The sequence below is a fragment of the Notechis scutatus genome, chromosome 5, assembly GCF_049901735.1.
Source record: "Notechis scutatus isolate UNSWTSFEM ecotype Mainland chromosome 5, rNotScu1.2, whole genome shotgun sequence".
NCBI classification, from domain to species: domain Eukaryota; kingdom Metazoa; phylum Chordata; class Lepidosauria; order Squamata; family Elapidae; genus Notechis; species Notechis scutatus.
Window position 1 is genome coordinate 72,650,367 of NC_142013.1, and position 20,859 is coordinate 72,671,225.

Below are 20,859 nucleotides of genomic sequence, written 5' to 3' on the forward strand. Positions count from 1 at the left end.
AGCTTAACCCTATTACAAATTTAGAATAATTAGTCAGGTATTTATTCTGAATTACATTTATATATTTTTATATTTCTGTGATTTACTATATATATATATATATATATATATATATATGTTTTCTGAGGTTCTCGCGGGTATTTGTATGTGGATCTTTGGTTATTCGGGTTTTCTCCCGCGTAAGGTTGGAAGTATCTAGGCAACGTTTCGATGAAGTCTCATTCATCATCTTCAGGCTTCTGTCTTCAGCTCTGTGCTTCTCAGAGTGATGTGAGCTTGCAGCTGCTTCTTCCTTTTAACTGCTAGTGGGGGTGTGACTTGATTGGGTGGGGGCTTGGCTGTGTTCTGATTGGGTGGGGGTGTGTTCTCATTGGTTGGGGGTTTGGCTGTGTTCTGATTGGTTGGGGGGTTAGCCATGTTCTGATTGGCGGGAGGTGTGTTCTGTTCAGGTGGGGGCTTGGTTGTGCTCAGGTTGGTCTTAGTTACTGGGGGATTTGAGCTGGTGAGCTGTGATCTTGCTGTTTGGCTTCGAGTTCGTGGTCGTGCTGCATCTTCATGGTGGGGGTCAGTTCGCTTCATGTATGGCTCAGAGGGGTTTGAAGTGGGTAGTGATGCAGCTGCAGTGCGGCTTCTGGTCTGTGGTCGTGTCTCATCTTCTGTGTGGGTGTGAGTCTGCTTTTTACGTGGAAGTGTGGTGGTGGCATCTTGTGTGGCCCTCGTGGGTGTTTGTGCCCAGGTGTTTGCCTGGCTTGTGGTGCGGAGATTTTTTTGTTTGTGAGTGCAGGCTTCCAAATGATTGACAGCCTGGTGGAATCATCTCTTCTGTTCATGCTTTCTGGTCTTTTTTCAATCTCTTTAAATCTGAAACCACTGTAAAAGTCTGACCCACAGACGGACACAATACAGAAGCCTGATGATGGCAGATGAGATTCTGCTGAAACGTTGCTACAACTTTAAAAGAACTACAGTGACGTGGGAAAATACCCGAACCAAGCCGAACACCATACATGTAAGTACCCGCGAAAATTTAAGAAAACATATATATATATGTATGTATGTATGTATGTATGTATGTATGTATGTGTATATATATATATATATATATATATATATATATATATATATATATATATATAGAGAGAGAGAGAGAGAGAGAGAGAGAGAGAGAGAGAGAGAGAGAGAGAGAGAGAGAGAGAGAGAGACTTCTTCCTTTAAATAGGGTCTGGTTTTTATGAAAATCTGTCTCTTCAATAACAGAATTCGGATAGCTTTGTTTTTATTACTATAATTGTGTTCAAAAATGTGCCTTATTTCATCCACTTACAATTTTGTTCTGGACATTTAAGCATCTAGAATTCAAGGCAGTATCAAGGCATTTGAGTAGTGACAGTTCCCTTTTTTATCTTTAATAAAATTGATTCCAAAATAATATTTTGGTCATTTGTTCTACCTGCTCAAATAAAGGGATATTTTTTTAAAGGGGCATGGCTAGCCATATAATCCTACTGCTTGTTCCCTTAGGTAGTCACTGAATGAAAGGTGGAGATTATCTCTAAATGTTATCTATTTTATTTTACTTATAATAATATATTGGAAAATTGTTTTAAAATGTTTATTTTGCATTTATTACCTCAAATCTGTTTAATATTTTTCTCTCCAGTACCTCATCCCATCCAATGTACAGGTTGAAGTACATTTTTAAAAAATTGCAGGTCGTCCTTAACTTATGATCAAAATTGAGCCCAAAATTTATGTTGTTAAACGAGATATTTGTTAAGTGGGTTTTGCTCCATTTTACAACCTTTCTTACAACAGTTGTTAAGTGAATCACTGCAATTTTTAAATTAATAACAAGATTGTTAAATGAACCAGGCTTCCCCTATGACTTTGCCTGTCAGAAGGTTGCAAAAAATGACCATAGGACACTGCAACCATCATAAATATGAAACAGTTGCCAAGCATTTGAATTTTGATTATGTTACCATGGGATGCTGCAATGGTCATGTGGAAAATGGTCATAAAGTCACTTTTTCAGTGTTGTTGTAACTTCAAACAACATTTTGTAAGTGAAGAACTACCTGTACTGAAATAATTTTAATAACATTTTAACAGGGATATAGGTAGACCTCGTTTAGTAACTGAGCTGTTTAATTCCATTATGGTCATGAGATGTTTCACTTAGCATCTCTGTCACCTAATTACGAAGATGAGTTCATAACTGTGCTCATCCCAATTGTGGGCGCTAAGCAAGGACTCCCTATATTCCAGTTTACTTCAGTACTTTTAGACAGTATATTTATTTTATATGCATAATTAGATTAATGGCTTCATGCTACTGTACCTGTAGTTTCTTTAATCTTGGGGACCCTGTGACATCCATCTTTTAAAGTCCCAAATAAAGGATCAGCAGAATTAGTCGCAGAATGCATAGCAGGCACAACCATTCTGTGACACACAGTTTCAGGCGGTTGATGCAGCTCCTTATATGATGTTCCATGGTTGGGATGCATGATAGCTCTGTCTTCTCCTGGAATATAACTGATGCTTTTTCCTGTCATATCAGGCATAATGTGCTTAACATCAGAAGTACAAAGAGGAGATTCAACTGGAGTTCCACACGTACTGCTGCCTGTACTACATCCCGCATCCACTGAAGAGCACTGCGAATTTTGCAGGGAAAAGGGACCTTCACTCTGCAAGGATGACATGCGTTTAGCTAAGTGATACTCACACAATCCAGTCATACTGTGTTCAGCTTCTGGAAGCTTTGAAAGAGGATCATCTGCAGATAAATTACTATCTTCAGAATCCTTTCGGTCTTTGGATAAAGGCAGAGTAGTTGTACCAGACACAAAATGTTCATCTAGCTCATGCCCTAAGACACTACTGTGGTCAATCTCAGGATGCGTTTCATCTTTACAGTTCATATCTGCTTTCCCAAGACTGGAAACTCTGGAAACTATCTTTCCATTCATTGTTTCCGGGTCTGTTTTCTCTACTGCCCGTTCATCTAAAACAGCATACCATCTTTGATCGTCCTTGCGAAAGGCAGTTCTCTCTGCATTGAAAGTGCCGGCATGTTGACCCTCCCTTGAGGACAGAGCTTTACCCTTTTGTTCATTGGTTTCTGGTTTTTTGGGTCCTTGTTGCTTTTTCATAAGACCGTTGCCAGCAAGAGCAGCTTTTCCTTCCCCATCAATCACCTTACTTTTACGTTTAGTAGTGCAAGAATATATTGCAGACCCCATGTGCAGCTTGCTAAAATATTCAGTAACAGATTTTGTTTCCATGGTTTCTGGTTCCATCTCCATGCTATCCGAGTGAAGAATCTGCTTTGAAGGCACAACTTTTGACTGGAGCTCTGGAGCTTGCTGACTAGCAGATGAATGGACAGATTTCATTAGCAGCCCTCCTACCTGATTCTTGGTAATGGAGAATTCAGCCTGTGATTCCGACAGAGGTTGGTAACTTTCATTACTGGGTAAAAACATTCGTGTGGAATTTTCAGTCAGTTTCTGTGCACTGGCCAATTCAGAATTTTCAGTCATTTCAGAAGAGTTAGTCTCATTGCCAGAATCTGATGATGATTCAGGACTATATGCTCTCAAGATGGCTACACCTGTATGCCACAAAACACAAGAGCCAATTAATGAAATCATATCAGGCATTTCAATATACTGATAAAGATAAAGGGTTTATAAGCTTAAAATGGTTCTGAAATATTGAAACACATATTGCATTGATTCCGGTAAGGCAACTTAATGTAATGGTAGTTCTATTACATAGTGTCTGTAGGTGATGGTCAAAAAGTAACAACACAATAACAAAATGTTTTCAAAAGAGCTAATGCTGAAAAGCCTAAATGGGGAAAAGGGATGAAATGATATGATTTCTTTCAATGAATAAAGGTAACAGTGGTGAAAGAACCTGAATTATCATTCATCTGGTGTTCCTCAGAAGCAGATAAGGCTTTCAGGGCTTGAAGCGTAGATTCCACAACATTTTCCAATCCTTTTTCACATTTCTCTTCAGGATTAGTAGGGACAGCATCAATAAGTGACACTGGAATATCACTACTCCCAACATTATTAGTTTCCTCCTTGTCTGCTCTGTACTGTGCTGTGTGACTCTGAGAATCTTCCTCATCAGAGCTATCCCTGAATCCTGGTGGAGGAGCAGCAATAGCCATATTTAGAGAATGCAACAGGAAGTCGTCTTCAGTATCATCACCTTCTGGAGGTGGGAGTGATGTCAAGTCTATGATATCATCACTAGAACCTGAAAGGCTGAGAAGAGCAGGCCTATCGATTTCTCCAACTATGATGTCTTCCTCACAGCTGATATCATCTTCCTCTTCAGCATCATCTGTGTTCTCTGCGTAGCAAATATCATGCAGCAGAGGCTCTTCTATTCCTTCCGCACCTTCAAATATTTTGCCATCATGTAAGCCTGCATAAACAGAATTAGCAGCAAAATGAAAACTTTCAGCATCTGGGGACAACTCCAAACTCTTAATGTCATTGGCATGACTTATATAAAGGGTGGTCTGTTTATCTAGCGCTTCTGGACTTTCATCCAATAATCTTTCATAGCCAAGGGTTTGAGGATTCACATCATCCAAACCATGACCCCCAAAAATGAAAGATACTTTTGCAGCTCTTGGAGATCCTTGAATTTTCTTGCTTGATTCCAATCCTCCAGAAAAGGACAGCATGGGTTGTGGGTTTGAATTTTCATTATCTTCTGCCTCTGCAAAGTCATTTTGTTTAGCCAGCTGTTGATCAAGTTCACTTGAATTATAAACATTCTCTATGTACAGATGTCTATATGCTTTGGGACATATGGCACTATCGGAGACCTCTCCAGCTTTTTGTTTATTATCAGCAAACATATGGGCTTCCTGCTCCGCTGCTGAGAATGTAGTCATTTTGGTTACACAGTTCCACTCAGATCCGTGATGATTAAATTTCCCTTTAGTTTCAATCCCTAAAAGAAGGGTACATAAGAGGTGAAAAAAGTGAGTTATCAAAATAGATTATGCAGTATTTTAATATTTCAGATTAAATTTGTAATTCCTAAACATTAACTCTTTGAATTTTATCCTGTTTATATGACCTTCGAATATACTTCTAAAACCTTATCCATTCTGAGCTGCTCTTGATGAGTTCTTTTTACCCACAGTGAATTTTATAAGGATTTACAATAAAAATAAAAAAGCAAAAAAGAATGTTGACTGCCTACTCTAAAAAAGTATATTTGGGCACAAGCAGATAATAACTCTAACAGGAATAAAAAAAATCAGGTTCAAGAATGTCACCCTTAACTTAGAAATCACATTTGAAAATCCAAATGCTTTACTATCAAAGTTCTCCACTGAAGTAGAAGCTTCTTGAAAAATAAAGAAGTATATTTTTTTGCTTACTGCATTGTTCACTGCACTGTAATATTAATTACCTGTTTCACGGCTCCCACAGTTTTTCTTGTTGGCCATGTTAAATATTGATCGCCTGGAATCAACTAGGAGTCTATAGTATCCAGCTGTTAAGCATGCAAGATTCATAGCATCTGATGATTCCATCAGCAATGTGATTGGCTATGCATTAAAAAGACATATTGTCAGAAAGCAACTAAAATTCAGTAGAGTTTGGAAATAAAATGAAGAATTATATGTTAATACAGGTATTTTAATTGTACTTACACTTATATAATGATCTTAAACATATTTCTCTTATGACATTCAACAGATTTCCATGAATTTGTCAGATACACATAGGGGAAATAACAGCTTTTTATAGTAATATATTTTCTAGCATATGCAATAAATTGCAGAATTCATAACAATGAAACATTGCTATTAAATATACAGTGGAACCTCAGGAGACAATTGTAATCTGTTCTGAGAATTCGGTCGTCACCCGATTTTGACATCCCCAGAAGCACATGCGCAGAAAAAAATAATGGTGCGGCATGGAAGGGGAAATCAGCACAGAACAGCAAATCGCTTTGCCTGTGTACCGCCACCTGAGCACCTGTTCACAACCAGAGGTAAAAACCTTTGGTCAACACCCAGACTGGTCGTGAATGGAAGCGTTCACGACCAGAGGTTCCACCTGTACTTTACAAAAAACTGTTTACAAACATACTAAGAATTGCAATAAAGTAATTGGAGGGATTCAATTATCCTTCCAATAATAATGTTTCATTATTATGTGAAAGAAGCCATTATGTCTGGTGTCATCACCTCTGAAGAATTATTTAGATCAGTTTGAAACTGGTTCTTGGTTATAGCAAAGCTGAATTGTGAGATCACACAAGTAAGGAGTGTATTTGCCCTAGTTTTCTACTTGGTAGGTTGTATCTTATGATCAAGACTTACACTTCCAATAACACAAAGCAGTGGCAATAGAAGCTGCAGAAATCATCTAGACAGAATACGTAAGTATTCTGAAATAGACAGCTGAAATGATAAGTCACTTAATTTTTGGGAAAAAACTCTGTGTATGAATAAAACTGTTAAAATCTCTTTTAACAGACCTGTATGGGACCAACATTGCTGTCTCCTTAACTGACCGGGGCATTCTGATAAAGATAGCATCTTTTTGAAAGTTGAATGAGAAAATTACAGAGTTGTCATCTCTATAACTTATCATTTAGCTGGCATAAGAATTCAGTCAGGTTCAATTTAAAAAAATCAAGATGGCAATTTTTGAAATCTTGTAAACCAAAAATAATTTTAAAAAAATCGGTTCAGTGCCATGAACACAGTAGTAAAAACATCAAATGAAAGACAAATTAGTCATTTCTGTTTTGCTTGAAATGAATCAGGCAGTATATAAAATTATAACAGCTGCTATTTAATGCCCTTAAATTTCATCAAAGCAATACAAGGGAAAATCAGTGCATGTTAAGAAAATGTTGTGAATAAATGTTAGCTTGATTCTATAAAGGGTAACTATGAATTTTAGTTCAAAATAAATAAAAGATTGTGACTGAATTTTCTAAGATATCATTATATTTCAACTCATTCTTCAAATATTTTCAAAATCTCCAAATACGTTCAAATCTCAACATTATTCCCATTTGGATTTTTTTTATGAATAAACTTTTGTTCTTTATTTCTTTAGAGTAGTATTAGAATACCAAATATGAAAATAAGAAGTAAAGAGAGCAAACATTTTGCTTAAAATACTGTGAATTTGTCACAGTAATTTTATTTTAAAATAAACCTTTAAAAAGCGTTTTGTTTTTTAATGCCCATCCACTATTGCAATGTAATAGAATCAATTCTAAATTCTTAATTAAATTAGAATTCTAAACCAAAACTGACTGAATTCTTTTAGCTAATATTCTTACAATAAACAGCTCTTTGTTGTTAATACCAATGAACAATCAACTTACTTTTACATCTAACACATGAAGCTCAACTCTGACAGTAATTTCATCTTCTGCAAACATTTCAATTCTGTTCACGTGGCTAAAATCTGCCAAGAGAGCTACGAGATTTGTTTTAGTGTTGATTACATGGCTGATGCCATACCTTGGTCCCACTAGTAAGGTAACCTCAGAACGCTTTTCTCCCTGCTACAACACAGGAAATAAAAAAGACAGAACTTTGTATAGTGCCATTATGCATATAGATCCAAAGTAGCCTTATCTCACTGAATGTATTTCATTTAATTCATATTATTAATAGGTTATAGATCAAAATGCTCCTTTCGGAAAATGTTTTTGAAGGCTTTCCTAAATTTATATACTTGGCCTTGTGAAAAACAATGCTAATATAAATTATATAACATTAGTAATTTTATGGAAAATAATATTAAAGACATTATACAACTTGGTTCAATATTATTTATAATGAATATAACAAGTCAGGAGAAACAAGCCCACCATTAATGTTGCCTTGAATACCCGTCCTCCATATAGTCGCAGGTCACTGAGAAACTTGAGATAGTGTACTTTGGCTTGCAGAGCAGAGAGCTGAAGGTAAGGGAGGGGATTAAAAAATTATTCCAATTATAAAACACAAGTAGATATTTTTGGGGCATTATGATCATTTTTAGATTTTGGAATTCCCTGGCATTTTTGACCAGAAGAAAAAATTCCCCTTTTGGGTCTGGTTGGTACTTATCAGTCCAAAATGCTTCAGCAGATCTTGCACCAAGTAGGCCAAGCCCTTAGAATCTTTGGGATTCTATGGTTGTGTTAATAACAAATATATTTGAACTGAACTCTTTCTCCTAATCATAAACCAGGGAAATGCAGATCACACCATCTTTGCAATGGTTCCTATTTTCTTCCTCCATGATCTATCCCTTCCCAAATCAAGAATTAGCCAAGCAATAGCAGGCATAAGACTGAAAGCATTCAGACATTAAAGCAAGGGAAGCTGTTGTAGACTCCAACACCATCTTAATTTATCAGCATAACTCCCGATCCTTATATAGCTTAAAGAGATTCTGATGAAATGAAGAAAACAGTAGCTATAGTCTCAAGCAAAATCTTTACAATGACACTGAAGATCCATACTCTAATAACATGAAAATGACCCACAAAGATTCAGTGAGAACTTTGCTTGACCATGCTGTTGATAAAATCAGGAAGCCTTAGGAAGAATTGATTTTCCTCTATCTAATCTCAATTTCTGACAAGACATTACTAGGTTTCTAGATTTGCATACTTTGCAAATAATTCAGAAGAATTAATTCAGGTTTGTTCTAGTGTGAGCATAGCACCTCTCTAATTTTCATTAAAGGGACCCCCACTTCTTCAGGTGTATGTGGGCTGTTTCAATGTGAACAACAGAAATATGCTATGCAGAAGGTACACAATGTTTTTCCAAATCATTTACAAGGTGCAAAACTAGTCTAGACTCAGAGAAAGAAAGCTAAATGCATCCTTGCATCATACATTGCTCTGAAATGAAGGGAATTCAGGAGAGATTACCTACATCTAGTAGTGCCGTTTAATATATGAAGCATGTTTTAGATATATCCAATATGACGTGAATCTCAAAAAACCAGAGCCTGCATCCTTTAATGCCAAAAGTTAATAATTAAATCAGAATAGTTCACTTGATGGTATTAAAAAACCAAGGGGATTGCATGATGAGAAAGATATATGGCACTGGAAGATTCCCTAAATCAGGGGTGTCAAACTGGATTTCTTTGAGGGCTGGATCAGCATTGTAGTTCTCCATGGGCCAATGGGGGGGAGCTGGGGGGAGATGAGATGGACACCTCCTGCAGCACCCTGCCAGCCAAAATGAGGTGGGGGCTACATGCAAGCCCCATGTGCCTCATTTTTGGCCTCCAGGCTTCCTGCAGCAGTCTCCTGGCCAAAAATGGGCAACGTGGAGACCCTACGAGGTCCATTTTCACCCTCCCTGGCCTCCAGCAGCACTCTGCTGGCCAAAAAGAGGCTGTGGGAAGGCCTTGCAAGGCCCCATGTGGCCTGTTTCTGGCCGGCAGAGTGTTGCAGGAGGCTGGGAGGCTGAAAATTGGCCTTGTAGGGTCTCCATGTTGCCCATTTTTGGCCAAGAGAGTGCTGCAGGAAGACATGAAGCCCAAAAACTAGGTGAGTGGGGCCTGCGTGCAGCCCCCTGCCGCATTTTGGCTGGCAGGGTGCTGCAGGAGGCATCCATCCTGTCTCCCCCTGCTCCCTGCCCCCCCCCATTGTGAGGTCCCCGCGTGGCCTGTTTTTGGCCAGTGGAATGCTGCAGGAGGCCGGGGAGGTCAAAAACGGGCTATGAGGGGAACCACATGCAGCCCCCTGCGGCCCATTTTAGCTGGCAGAGGCATTGCAGGCCGGTCCTTTGACATTTCCAGAACGGCCCCACAGGCCAGATTTAAGCACCCTGTGGGTCGGATGCAGCCCACGAGCCTTGAATTTGATACAGCTGCCCCATATAGATGATTTAAAACAGGAAAAGAATTTTCAAGCACTTTTGTTATGTAATGCAGAGCAAATTCAATCAAATCAAATGAATAGAAAAGTTATTTACTTGTGACTAACAAGTACAGTATTTTCTCAGTACTTTCAATATTCTCAGTACTTTCAATATTAAAAAAATTGCTAAATTATTTTTCCATTGTCTTTAAACATACAATAAGCACTACCCAGGCAATGTCTAAAAAATAAGTTGGTCATTTTTTGTGTCTGAAAGATTTCTTTTCAATTCTCCCCTTTGGATTTTGCTCTCTTTATTATGAAATTTCTGTTGAAATGCAAATATATTACCTTTTTACCTGGAGGAACTAGATTTTGATTTGCTTTGACAAGGTGTGAAAGTGCTTTCTTTATGTTCTTTTCTTTCATGCTCTGCAGTACAGCAGATGGAATAAAAGTTTCCAGTCCCCATTCTTTTCTGCAATTTAAAAGATATTTATAATTCACATTTCTATGAGAATTACCTGCAATTTGGGAAAACAGTTATATGGTCAAGCAAATATGGATTGTTTCACTGTCAAAATTGTTCTTTGTTTTTTTAAATTAAATATTCTTCTAAATTTGTATAGAATACACATATTATATTATAGAATACCCTGTAATCTAAGAATACACTCTTATAAGAGTTGTGGTGGCACAAACTGAATCTTAAAAAACTTGAAATAAACTGCAAAAAGCTAAATAAGACTTTGATCTAAAAATGTTGCAAATGCATTGAGGGTCCAGTTAAATTTAGAATATTTAATTTTACTCTAATATTTTGGAATTAACTATAAAAATAGCTTCTCGTGGGAACCAGATTTATTTTGCCTATCTGGTTCATAATAAGGAACTTTATAATTTTAGACTTTGGACACAAGAGGAGATTAAAAATTCTCAACAGAAGGGGGAAAAACAAGCCTGTTTTTGTGCTGATTAAATGTGACTTAAAACTGACACAAAACATAACATTGGAAATATTAAAGCAGATCCTTGAAGATCTTTGAAGACCATTAGAAGTAAAAGAAAGGAATATAAAGGTGGTTTATTTGATCAAGATTCAAATAAGAGATTTATTTCAAAAAGTTCTGGCAAACCTGTATGACACCAAGATAGAAATGTTGATATTTTATAGATATGTTGATAGATAAGGGATGGGATATGGAATGTAAAGATATCTGCTGATAACCTTATGGGGATGAAGACTTATTACATTTGCCCACACATGTTGTAATAAGGGTTGGAAGTAATTTTTCTAATACATTTTTTTTTCTTTATCATATCCTTTTTCCTGCCCTTTTTATTCTTTTTTGCCTTTTTTTCTTTTTTTAAAGTTTCCATTTTTAGTACTATAATTAAAATCCTTAACAAAAATGATACACAAATAAAGCAATACTGTTTCAAGAGTCTATCAACAAATAAGAAATTATGTTAGTGAGGAAGTTTCAATTGTATAACTTAAGTTGATTTGACAATCATCTCCAAGTACAAAATATGAGTTAAAGTTTACTCAAATTCTTGTATTAGCATAAATATTCTTTAGAGTTTTTTCTTCTTCAAATAAAACCATTAAATTTTACAGTGGAATTCATTTCACTACAAATTTCATATAACTCTAATACTCACATGTTATGAAACTTGTATTCTATACTTACTCGATGTACTTCAGAGAGATTTTTTGAGTGTGTTTTGTGGTCACTGTTGCAATATACATTTGTAATGCTGCCAATCTCAGTGCAATATCGTATTTTAGCTCAGGCCCAAACCTCTCCTGAACCACATCATTACAGCTCTGTTAAAAAACCAGCAGAGGGAGTATCAAACTTAAGCATCTTTTGAAAATACTGCATTATGACTATCTCTTCTCCAAAAGGCAAGCTCATAATGAATGGGAACTAACACTGCCAGACAAATTATCCATAAATAACTAGGGATAAAAAGGACAAATGTGGTATATTAAGTTGATTAATTTGGAGTTACCAGAATAACTTTTATTTTAGTGTTTTCAGTGCTAAGAGCAACATATTCCAAACCACACCCTTTCAGATTCACTGGAACTCTAAACTTCAGAAAATATAGCAGATTAAAACAACAACAACAAAATCTAACTCTTCTGTATTTCAAAATCATCAACAGGGATGCCAAAATCCTTTGTGTTATTTTTATTGATATTCCCATTGTAATCAAAATACTATATTAAAAATAATCTTAATTGCAAGGAAGCTTCATAAAAAGAACCATACAAGTAACTTTATTGACATTTCATCATGCAATTTTCAACACTATAACATACCTGTACATAGAGATATTCAAATGCAACCACATCCCGTCGTAAAAGATCAATAGGATCCTTTGGAACAAAACTGATTCTGAACAGGCATCTCATTTTATGGGAGCTTGGTCTTTGGGTCACCTAGAAAACAAAATACTTTCATTACAATTCAGAGGCCATGACACTGTATTCCTTCTAAAATAATTCAGGAACCATTAGATGACTGAAAGGAAATTTAAATGAGGACATTGACCCCCAAATCATCCCAAATAAACCACGAATTTTCTGTTTTTCTTCATATCACTTTATATTCAGTAGCCAAGGCAATGTTAATCAGAGTGTACTTAAAAATGCTTAGACAATTCTAAGAAAAACGGATCTCAACATCAGTGACAGGTATTGTTTACAGTATCAACCAAGGATGAAAACTTCCTAGAATCTGTATGGGTCAATATAAAAGGAAAAAGAATGGCATTACTATAGGCATATATTACAGACCATGCAACAATGCAGAAGAAATAGATGAACTTTTTGCTAAACAATTAACAAATGTCTATAGGAAGTATTCCACAGTAGTAATGAGAGACTTTAACTACCCTAATATCAATGGAGAAAGAAAGCTGCATCAAATAGGAAATTGAACAGATTCCTAACCAACTTAGCTGACAACTTTGTCATCCAAAAGGTAGAAGAGGGAATAGAAGAAAAGTTATACCAGACCTAATTCTTACTAATAGAGAAGAAGTGATAGAGGGAGTTGAAGTCACCACAAACTTGGGTGAGGAGTGATATGTCATACTGGAATTCAATATAAAGCAAACACAAGCAATAGAACATAATCCAACCAGTGTCTTAAAGTTTAAAAGAGCTGATTTCAACAAACTCAGAGAGAGCCTAAGAAAAATTCCATGGATCCTAAAGAGGAAAACAACACAAAAAGCATGGGAAATACTGAAAAATTTGATCATAAAAGTCCAGTCCAGCACAATACCACTGAAAATTAAAAACAAGAAATCTAAGAAGAAACCAGCATGGTTGCACAACGATCTCTCTGATAAACTGAAAGACAAAAAGGATAATTTAAAAAATGGAAAAGCACATAACTAAGGCAGAGTATCTGCAGATAGCCCGAATATGAAGTCAGGAAAGACTCAGAATGAATAAAGACTTTTAAGACCAGACTAGGGACAGATCATCATGAAGATTAGAATTCTAGGAATGACCTCCAATCCTCATGGGACTCTGCTATCCATCAGACATCTTGCATTGCTGCAACACCAGCAGCAGGTTGAGGCATAATTTGCAGAATGTCACAATACAAAAGAAAAACCAAGCAAGGGTCCTACTAGTAAGTGAGCTTCTAAGAATCTCATAATGCTGCATCTAGAATATTTCATATTTCTTAATGATAAATAAATGAAATCACTCAGAACTTTTGTCTGCAGCTTCAATTACCAAAATAGATGGATTATAGTTTTCCGAATAAGACATCACATTTTGTTTAAAAAGATTCCGGATAATTAGAGATGTACACGAAATGGGGAAAAACTGCTTTGAACTTGGAAGAGGTTACTCCAGATGTTCTGCCAGATTGGGTCAGCCACAGGTTAACAGAAACAAGGCCCATATTGTTTTGATTGTCCTGAGTTTTGGATAAAAGAAAACCTGGATAGTGTGAGTAAGGTAAAGATTTCTTCTCTCTACCCTCTCCTCCTCTTCCTATAGCCAATATGTCACCCATATTTAAACTTCCCAACATCTGAATTTCATCCCTATCTTAATCACCAAACTGACTTTACTGCTATCATCCTTGTCTCAGCAGAGCACTCACTTGCCCGCATGTGATTGTGTTGTCCAATATCCCTCCCCTATGTTCTCTTCATTTCTTCTTCTAATGTCTCAAAGTACTTCTGACAGGAATAACTGTTTCAGTGGCTGTTTCACTGACTGCTTAAAGCAGAATAGTCCAATTTAAAGATTAAAAAAGAAAGAAATACATATTTTTCTTTGGACATGGACTGTCCAAAATAATTATTCCATACATTTGGTTTATACATGAAATATTTTTACTTTTCTATGGGGAACCCTTTTAGAACTGCTGGCAATAAAATGACGTGAATAGAGGGAAACTCACAGATTGCTTTAACTCTGAAACTTCTATGGTGTGTATGTGGGCTGTGTGTGAGCATGAAAAACAATAACCAATAATGAATAGGTACAAATGGCTATTCAAAAAATTTAGTTGGCAACTTCTCAACCTTCTCATAAAAGTCATCATGAAAGTATGGGAGCTAAAACCACGATAAGCCTGGAATGTTTGGGAAAAGGTATTTTAAATGATGAAATAATCTAATAACAATATACAGTACATGGAAAAGGATTTAAAAATACTGCAAATAATAACAAAAATGGAGTGGCTCCATTACATTTTGCAATTGTATGTATCAATGATACAGGAAACTTTGTGTGGAAGGAGAATGGACCAAATATCAACATAATCTAGAAACTGATGTTTTACAATCAGTGAGGAAATTGAAAGTGAAAAGATTGGATATTTCAGCAATGATGAAATATGAGGATATTTCATTCAGTTCTAAAGTACTTACAAGAAGAAATATAAAAGTTTTAGAATAACTAACACATTCAACTATTATTGAATATTATTGAAAAAATTGTAGGGAAATCTCAAACATGCAATGCATGCAAAGAAACTTAAGAATTATTCTGAGCTAGAAAAATTCTGAGGAAAGAGAAGAGGATGGCCAGCAGCGAGGTGGAATGGCTCAGTTATACTGGTGGAAGGTAGACCACTGGAAGACTTTCAAGACCAGACTAGGGACAGATTGTCATGAAGAAAACCTACCTATGTAGTTGCTGGAAGCTGAGATTAATGGTACATAATCAAACAGAAGAATTCTGCAAAGAAAAGTAGGGGCACATGCAAAAGCAAGAACAGGAAACCTTTTGAATACCTACCAGAAACATGTGGAATCTACTTCTGACAAAGGAGGTAATAAAAATACTGACTTGAAGGGTGTCCAAATTTCTACTTATGCCATATTCACATTTTGCCTTACTTTCAGTTTATAAATAACTACACAGAAATACACTGTGTTCACAATTATTAGGCAAGTGAGTATTTTGACTATGTCATTTTAATGCATATTTTCCTCTAAGCTGTATCAACTTGAATGCTTAGTGGATATCAGGTGATGTGCGTTTGTGTAATGAAGGAGGGTTAGGGTTAGGGTAAAAAGTCTTCCAGAGGGATGCAGCACTCTTGAAATTGGTGAGATATTGGGGAATGATCACAAAACCATCAAACGTTTTGTTGCAAATAGTCAACAGGGTCGCAAGAAACATGTTGAGAAAAAAAGATGCACATTAACTGCCAAAGATCTGAGAAGAATCAAATGTGAAGCTATCAGGAACCCATTATCCTCCAGTGCTGTGACATTTCAGAACTGAAATGGAGTGCCCAGAAGTATAAAGCTCAGAGACATGGCCAAGGTAAGGAAGGCTGAAACCTGACCACTACTGAACAAGACTCATAAGTTGAAATGGCAAGACTGGGTCAAGAAATATCTGAAGACAAATTTTTCAAAGGTTTTATGGATTGATGAGGTGAAAGTGACTCTTGATAGACTAGATGGATGGGCCATGGCTGGATCAGTAACGGGCACAGAGCTTCACTTCAACTCAGATGCCAGCAAAGTTGAAGTGGCGTATGGTATGGGGCTGGTATTATTAAAGATGAATTAGTTGGACCTTTTGGGGTTGAAGATGGACTCAAAATCAACTCCCATACCTACTGCCAGTTTTTAGAAGACACTTTCTTCAAACAGTGGTACAGGAAAAAGTCTTCACATTTCAAGAAGACCATGATTTTTATGCAGGACAATGCTACATTGCATTCATTGAAATACTCCACTAACATGGCTAGCCAATAAAGGCCTTAAAGATGAAAGAAAAATGACATGGCTCCTTCCTCACTGACCCAAACCTTATTAAAAATTTGTGGGTCTTCTTAAATGGGAGATTTACAATGAAGGAGAACAGTACACCTCCCTGAACAGTGTCTGGGAGGCTGTGGTTACTGCTGCACAAAAAGCTGATTGTCAACAAATCAAGAAATGGACACTCCATGAATGGAAGACGGTTATTGAAAAGAAGGGTGGCTATATTGATTTTTTGTTTTTAAATGTCAGAAATATTTATTTGTACATTTTGAGTTGTTTGTTTATTATTCTCACTTTAACAGATGCAAAATAAATGAGTGAGATGGGCAAATTTTTATTTTTCATTTAGTTGCATAATAATTCTGCACATTAATAGTTGCCCAAATATTGTGCACACGTAGATTTTCTCCTAAGAAAGCCAAAACCTCATTTTTATTTTCTTAAATATTCAGGTTTGAGGTTTATTAACATTTTGAATTGACCGAGAACACTGTAGTTGTTCAATAATAAAATTAATTGTCCAAAATACAACTTGCCTAATAATTGTGCACACAGTCTAGTAAATATGCATTCAAATTTGAGGAAAAGTATTAACTTTAATTTTCTACATATAGATCACAGCTTCTCTTCCATTAGGGAATTAAGTGAAACACATAATATCAATAGGGGTATCTCACCTTTGCATATAACTGACTCTGTACAAAGTTTATATTTCTACAAAATCATAAAGTATACTACTTATTTTAAAAGATACTTGATTCCAGTTTTGATAGAAATATGTTTATTTTCTGACTATGTTTTTGTTTATACAATATAAATGCCAAATTCGAACATTTGAGTTCTGCTAGAAACAGATTCAGCTTCTATTTTATTTTACTGGGACTTCTATGTTGCTCCAATCCAATAGGACTCTTAGTGGCTTACTTTCTCTTCTAATTGAAATACCTCAACATTATAAAACTAAGCAATTAAGCAAAATAATAACAAGGAAAAAATACTAAAGAAAAATCTAAAGATCACTGAGAACAGAATATCCAAACACGCACCAAGGAACGGGTTCTAACTTATTCTAGATCCCCTGTTAGGGCTTTCTTTAAAAGCTGAAATGTAAATGAATGGGAGGTAGACTTGATGTTTATGGAAAATAATCCATGAATAATCCATACAACTTGGTTACAATACAGCTGAAACCTTGAAAGACAATCAAATGCATCACCACTCAAAAGAAACTTCTAATATGTTTATTAAGGAACAAATTAGATCCATTATTTATTTATTTATTTATTTATTTTATTTGATTTGCCAATTGTTTACAAGATAATAAGTATAAATGTATACATAGTTGTGAATACATGAAATGGGTACATATAAGAAAAATAAAAGAATAAGAGAAACAATAGGACAGGGACGGTAGGCACGTTGGTGCGCTTATGCACGCCCCCTACAGGCCTCTTAGGAAAGGGGTGAGGTCAATAGTAGACAGTCTAAGGTTAAAGTTTTTGGGGTTTGGGGAAGAAACTACAGAGTCGGGTAGAGTATTCCAGACATTGACCACTCTATTGCTGAAGTCGTATTTCCTGCAATCAAGTTTGGTGCGGTTTACTTTGAGTTTGTATCTATTGTGTGCTCTTGTGTTGTTATGGTTGAAGCTGAAGTATTCATTGACAGGTAGGACATTGCAATGTATGATTTTATATACCATGCTTAAGTCAGACCGAAGACGGCGTAATTCAAGGTTTTCTAGTTCTAGAATTTCAAGTCTGGTGGCATAAGGTATTCTACAACGAGTAGAGGAGTGGAGAACTCTTCTTGTGAAATATTTCTGGACTTTCTCAATTGTGCTAATATCAGATACGTAATGTGGGTTCCAGACTGATGAACTGTATTCGAGTATTGGTCTAGCAAATTATATCCACTCATTAGAAGAATCCCATATACGCTTTATGCCAAGGTTGAAAACTGGTAACCAGAATGACCACCATGTCCAATGCAATTTGTAGAACCTTCAACAAATACTGCTGTACAGGTTTTTTTTTCTGCTCAGACTATTTCTACTTATAGGAATATCCATCATGATATTCCTGCTTAATATAAATTCTGCCTCTTGTAAGATATTTAAATGGAAGGGTTCTAGAAATAATATCAATAACAATACTGCTTTCTAAAAATTATTTCAAAGGTCATTTTTTTAACCAACTACAGCTTAAAAATCCATATTACACCTATAATTGATTTATTAAACAAACCTGAGTTAGTGCCTCTTGTTCATGGAGCAAGAGAAGTTTAGTTCCAGACCCATCTGTTTTCTGTTCCAGCATCAGAGAAAAATGTTCAATACACTTGATTGAGAGTTTTTCTTGAAGGGTTAAGATGACATCCTTTATGATACAAGATTAAAATGAAAAAGGAGAAATGAGATAAAAACAAAGACCTAGAATTCATAGTTTTGTAAATTCTCTGTTGAGTGCGAGCAACTGGTATGTATGAGCTGTTAATTTTCCATAAGAGAACAATATGTTTATTCACATGATGTATCATGACTTTTTCCCCCTTTGCTAAAACAAGTAGTGGTGGGTTTGGCCAGCATGTGATGCATCCGGCCCATGGGCCATGAGTTTGACACCCTGATATAGAAGCTTCCGTTGAATTTCATATGACATTTTTTCCCTTCCTTTTAGTCATGTCAGATTCTCTGAGACTGCTTGGACAAGTCCCAACTGTTTTCTTGGCAAGGTGTTTCAGAAGTGGTTTGCTGTGGCTGAGAGGAAGTGAGTAGCCCAAGGTCATTCATCTGGTTTTGTACCCAAGGCAGGAAAGAGCTCATGACCTTAATCACTATACCAAACTAGGCCTCAGTATGTCTTGTTTTTTTTAAAAAAATACAGGACAGCAGCCTTAGGTTTCAACAACGAGTGGAACAGAAATGACACTGGAGTTCTGAGCAAATATGCATCAGATTTACTTTATGTTTCATCAAAAACACTGGGACATTCCATCTAACATTTTCTATAGTTTGGACCAAACCTTGTGCATAGCTCAGAAACACCACCCATTGAGTTCAAGCTTTTATATCTTGTAGTAAAATTCTATGTATACTATCTGCATTAATAGGTAAGTTTCATTTAATTTCATTGGTTATTTCCAGGTAGGTTACTGGAAATGACGTTGCTCACAATGACGATTAAGTTCATCAGGGCTGACATTTATTTGTGTTTTTTTTCAAACTTTCAAATAAGTGTGTTTCTTGTTTAGCTTCTCCAGTGTTTGCAGATTGACAGTTGCACTTCCCATACAGGTATTCCTTGCTTAACAACCATTTGTTTACTGTTTGAAATTACAACAGTACTGAAAAAATTAACTTACAAATACTTACAACCATTGCATTGCACCCAAGGTCATATGATTTGAACTTTTCCTGCTGTCTTCAGAGAAGCACAGTCATGTGATATCTTGTTTAATGACCACAGTAATTCACTTAACAACTGTGGCAAAAATAGTTTTAGAACTGGGTGCATTCATGTGATGCTTTGGTAATGCCTGCATCACTTAACAACAAACTTTCCAGTCCCCACTGTAGTTGTGAACCAAGGACTACCTGTACACTCAAAATAAAAGAGGTCATTCTCAAATACATGGAAATACAACTATTCTGTTTTTGGCTCCAGGGTTTTCATATTACCAAAACCGATAGGGAGTAAAGACAAAGAAAAGTACCTATACTCTGAAAAGTAGCAACGCTTTACTAACTTTACTGCAATTGTATTGGACTTAGCAGATTACCTAAACTGTGCTTTGGCATGTTATACCACGTTGATAAAATAAAGATTTTGTAAAGTAGAAGCCAAACTACAGTATGTATTTTATATTGTAATGCTCAGTAGCAGTCAAGCATAGGTATTGAAAACTCATAATCTTAGCAGTGCTGGATCTTAATTGGGAATTGAACTTTTTTTCTGAATCAAATAATATTTGAAAAGTGGATGCTTTTATATTGGGAATAGATGAATGAAAGGCCTAATGGGGAATTTTGAAAAGTAGCTCAGAATCAGGCAATAGCAACCTCCTTCTATTATGGATAGACGCTATCACCTGCATCTGAGTCAAACCAAACTTCAAGGTGGATATCTTTCATTGCAACTGTCCAGACAGGGCTCCCTCCCTTCCCTTGTGCTTTGACGTGATATTGTCAAAGTGAAAGTTTTATGGAATGTGTGAAAAACATTGAACTGTATTATAAACAATGACAATTTTCAAACAGCAGTAAGGATTGCACCATCTTCTCTAGAAATTTCATGTAGTAGATAATGTGGGGAAATTGCAGATTGGATATATATTTGTGTGGTCTTTTCATATTACTAAATTTGTATTTCCATTTCATGGTGTTATTTATATGATGGGAGATAAGTGAAATAATCAATGGACAAGGATTAAAACCCCCACAAAATGTTATAGATATAATATTTTCTTATTATAAAATATTAGAGAGATTTCATATAATTGTATGTTTAAAAAGTATTCATTTTTCCGAGAAAAAGAGCTTACCTTTATAGAAGTACTGCAATCAAAGCGAAAAGATTTGGTTTGCCCATTTTCAAGATATACTTTCAGAACATTTGGCATAAAAAGAAGTGAATTATCTTTAACTGTTTCCTATTCAAAGAATAATAATTGTGATGAGAATTATCATATTGTCTTAAAAAT

At 35.9% G+C, this 20,859-nt stretch overlaps 1 protein-coding gene and 1 long non-coding RNA gene across 7 annotated transcripts in view; one reads left to right on the plus strand and one right to left on the minus strand.

The window, feature by feature from the left end:
• Positions 1–3,926, plus strand: part of LOC148130533 (uncharacterized) — a 35,989-nt gene extending 32,063 nt beyond the window's left edge. The window contains exon 2 of the long non-coding RNA XR_015749863.1: positions 2,564–3,926. This is a non-coding gene — a long non-coding RNA (uncharacterized LOC148130533). The remainder of the gene's footprint in view (positions 1–2,563) is intronic.
• Positions 1–20,859, minus strand: part of FRMPD4 (FERM and PDZ domain containing 4) — a 196,949-nt gene that overhangs the window by 3,159 nt on the left and 172,931 nt on the right. For all 6 annotated transcript variants that reach the window (XM_087967030.1, XM_087967031.1, XM_087967028.1 and 3 more), the window contains 10 exons: positions 20,701–20,808; positions 18,405–18,536; positions 12,221–12,340; positions 11,583–11,719; positions 10,240–10,366; positions 7,891–7,980; positions 7,399–7,581; positions 5,455–5,593; positions 3,928–4,986; positions 2,342–3,619 (listed from right to left, as the gene is read on the minus strand). In XM_087967030.1, coding sequence (XP_087823156.1) covers positions 2,342–3,619; positions 3,928–4,986; positions 5,455–5,593; positions 7,399–7,581; positions 7,891–7,980; positions 10,240–10,366; positions 11,583–11,719; positions 12,221–12,340; positions 18,405–18,536; positions 20,701–20,808 — 3,373 coding nt within the window. The remainder of the gene's footprint in view (positions 1–2,341; positions 3,620–3,927; positions 4,987–5,454; positions 5,594–7,398; positions 7,582–7,890; positions 7,981–10,239; positions 10,367–11,582; positions 11,720–12,220; positions 12,341–18,404; positions 18,537–20,700; positions 20,809–20,859) is intronic.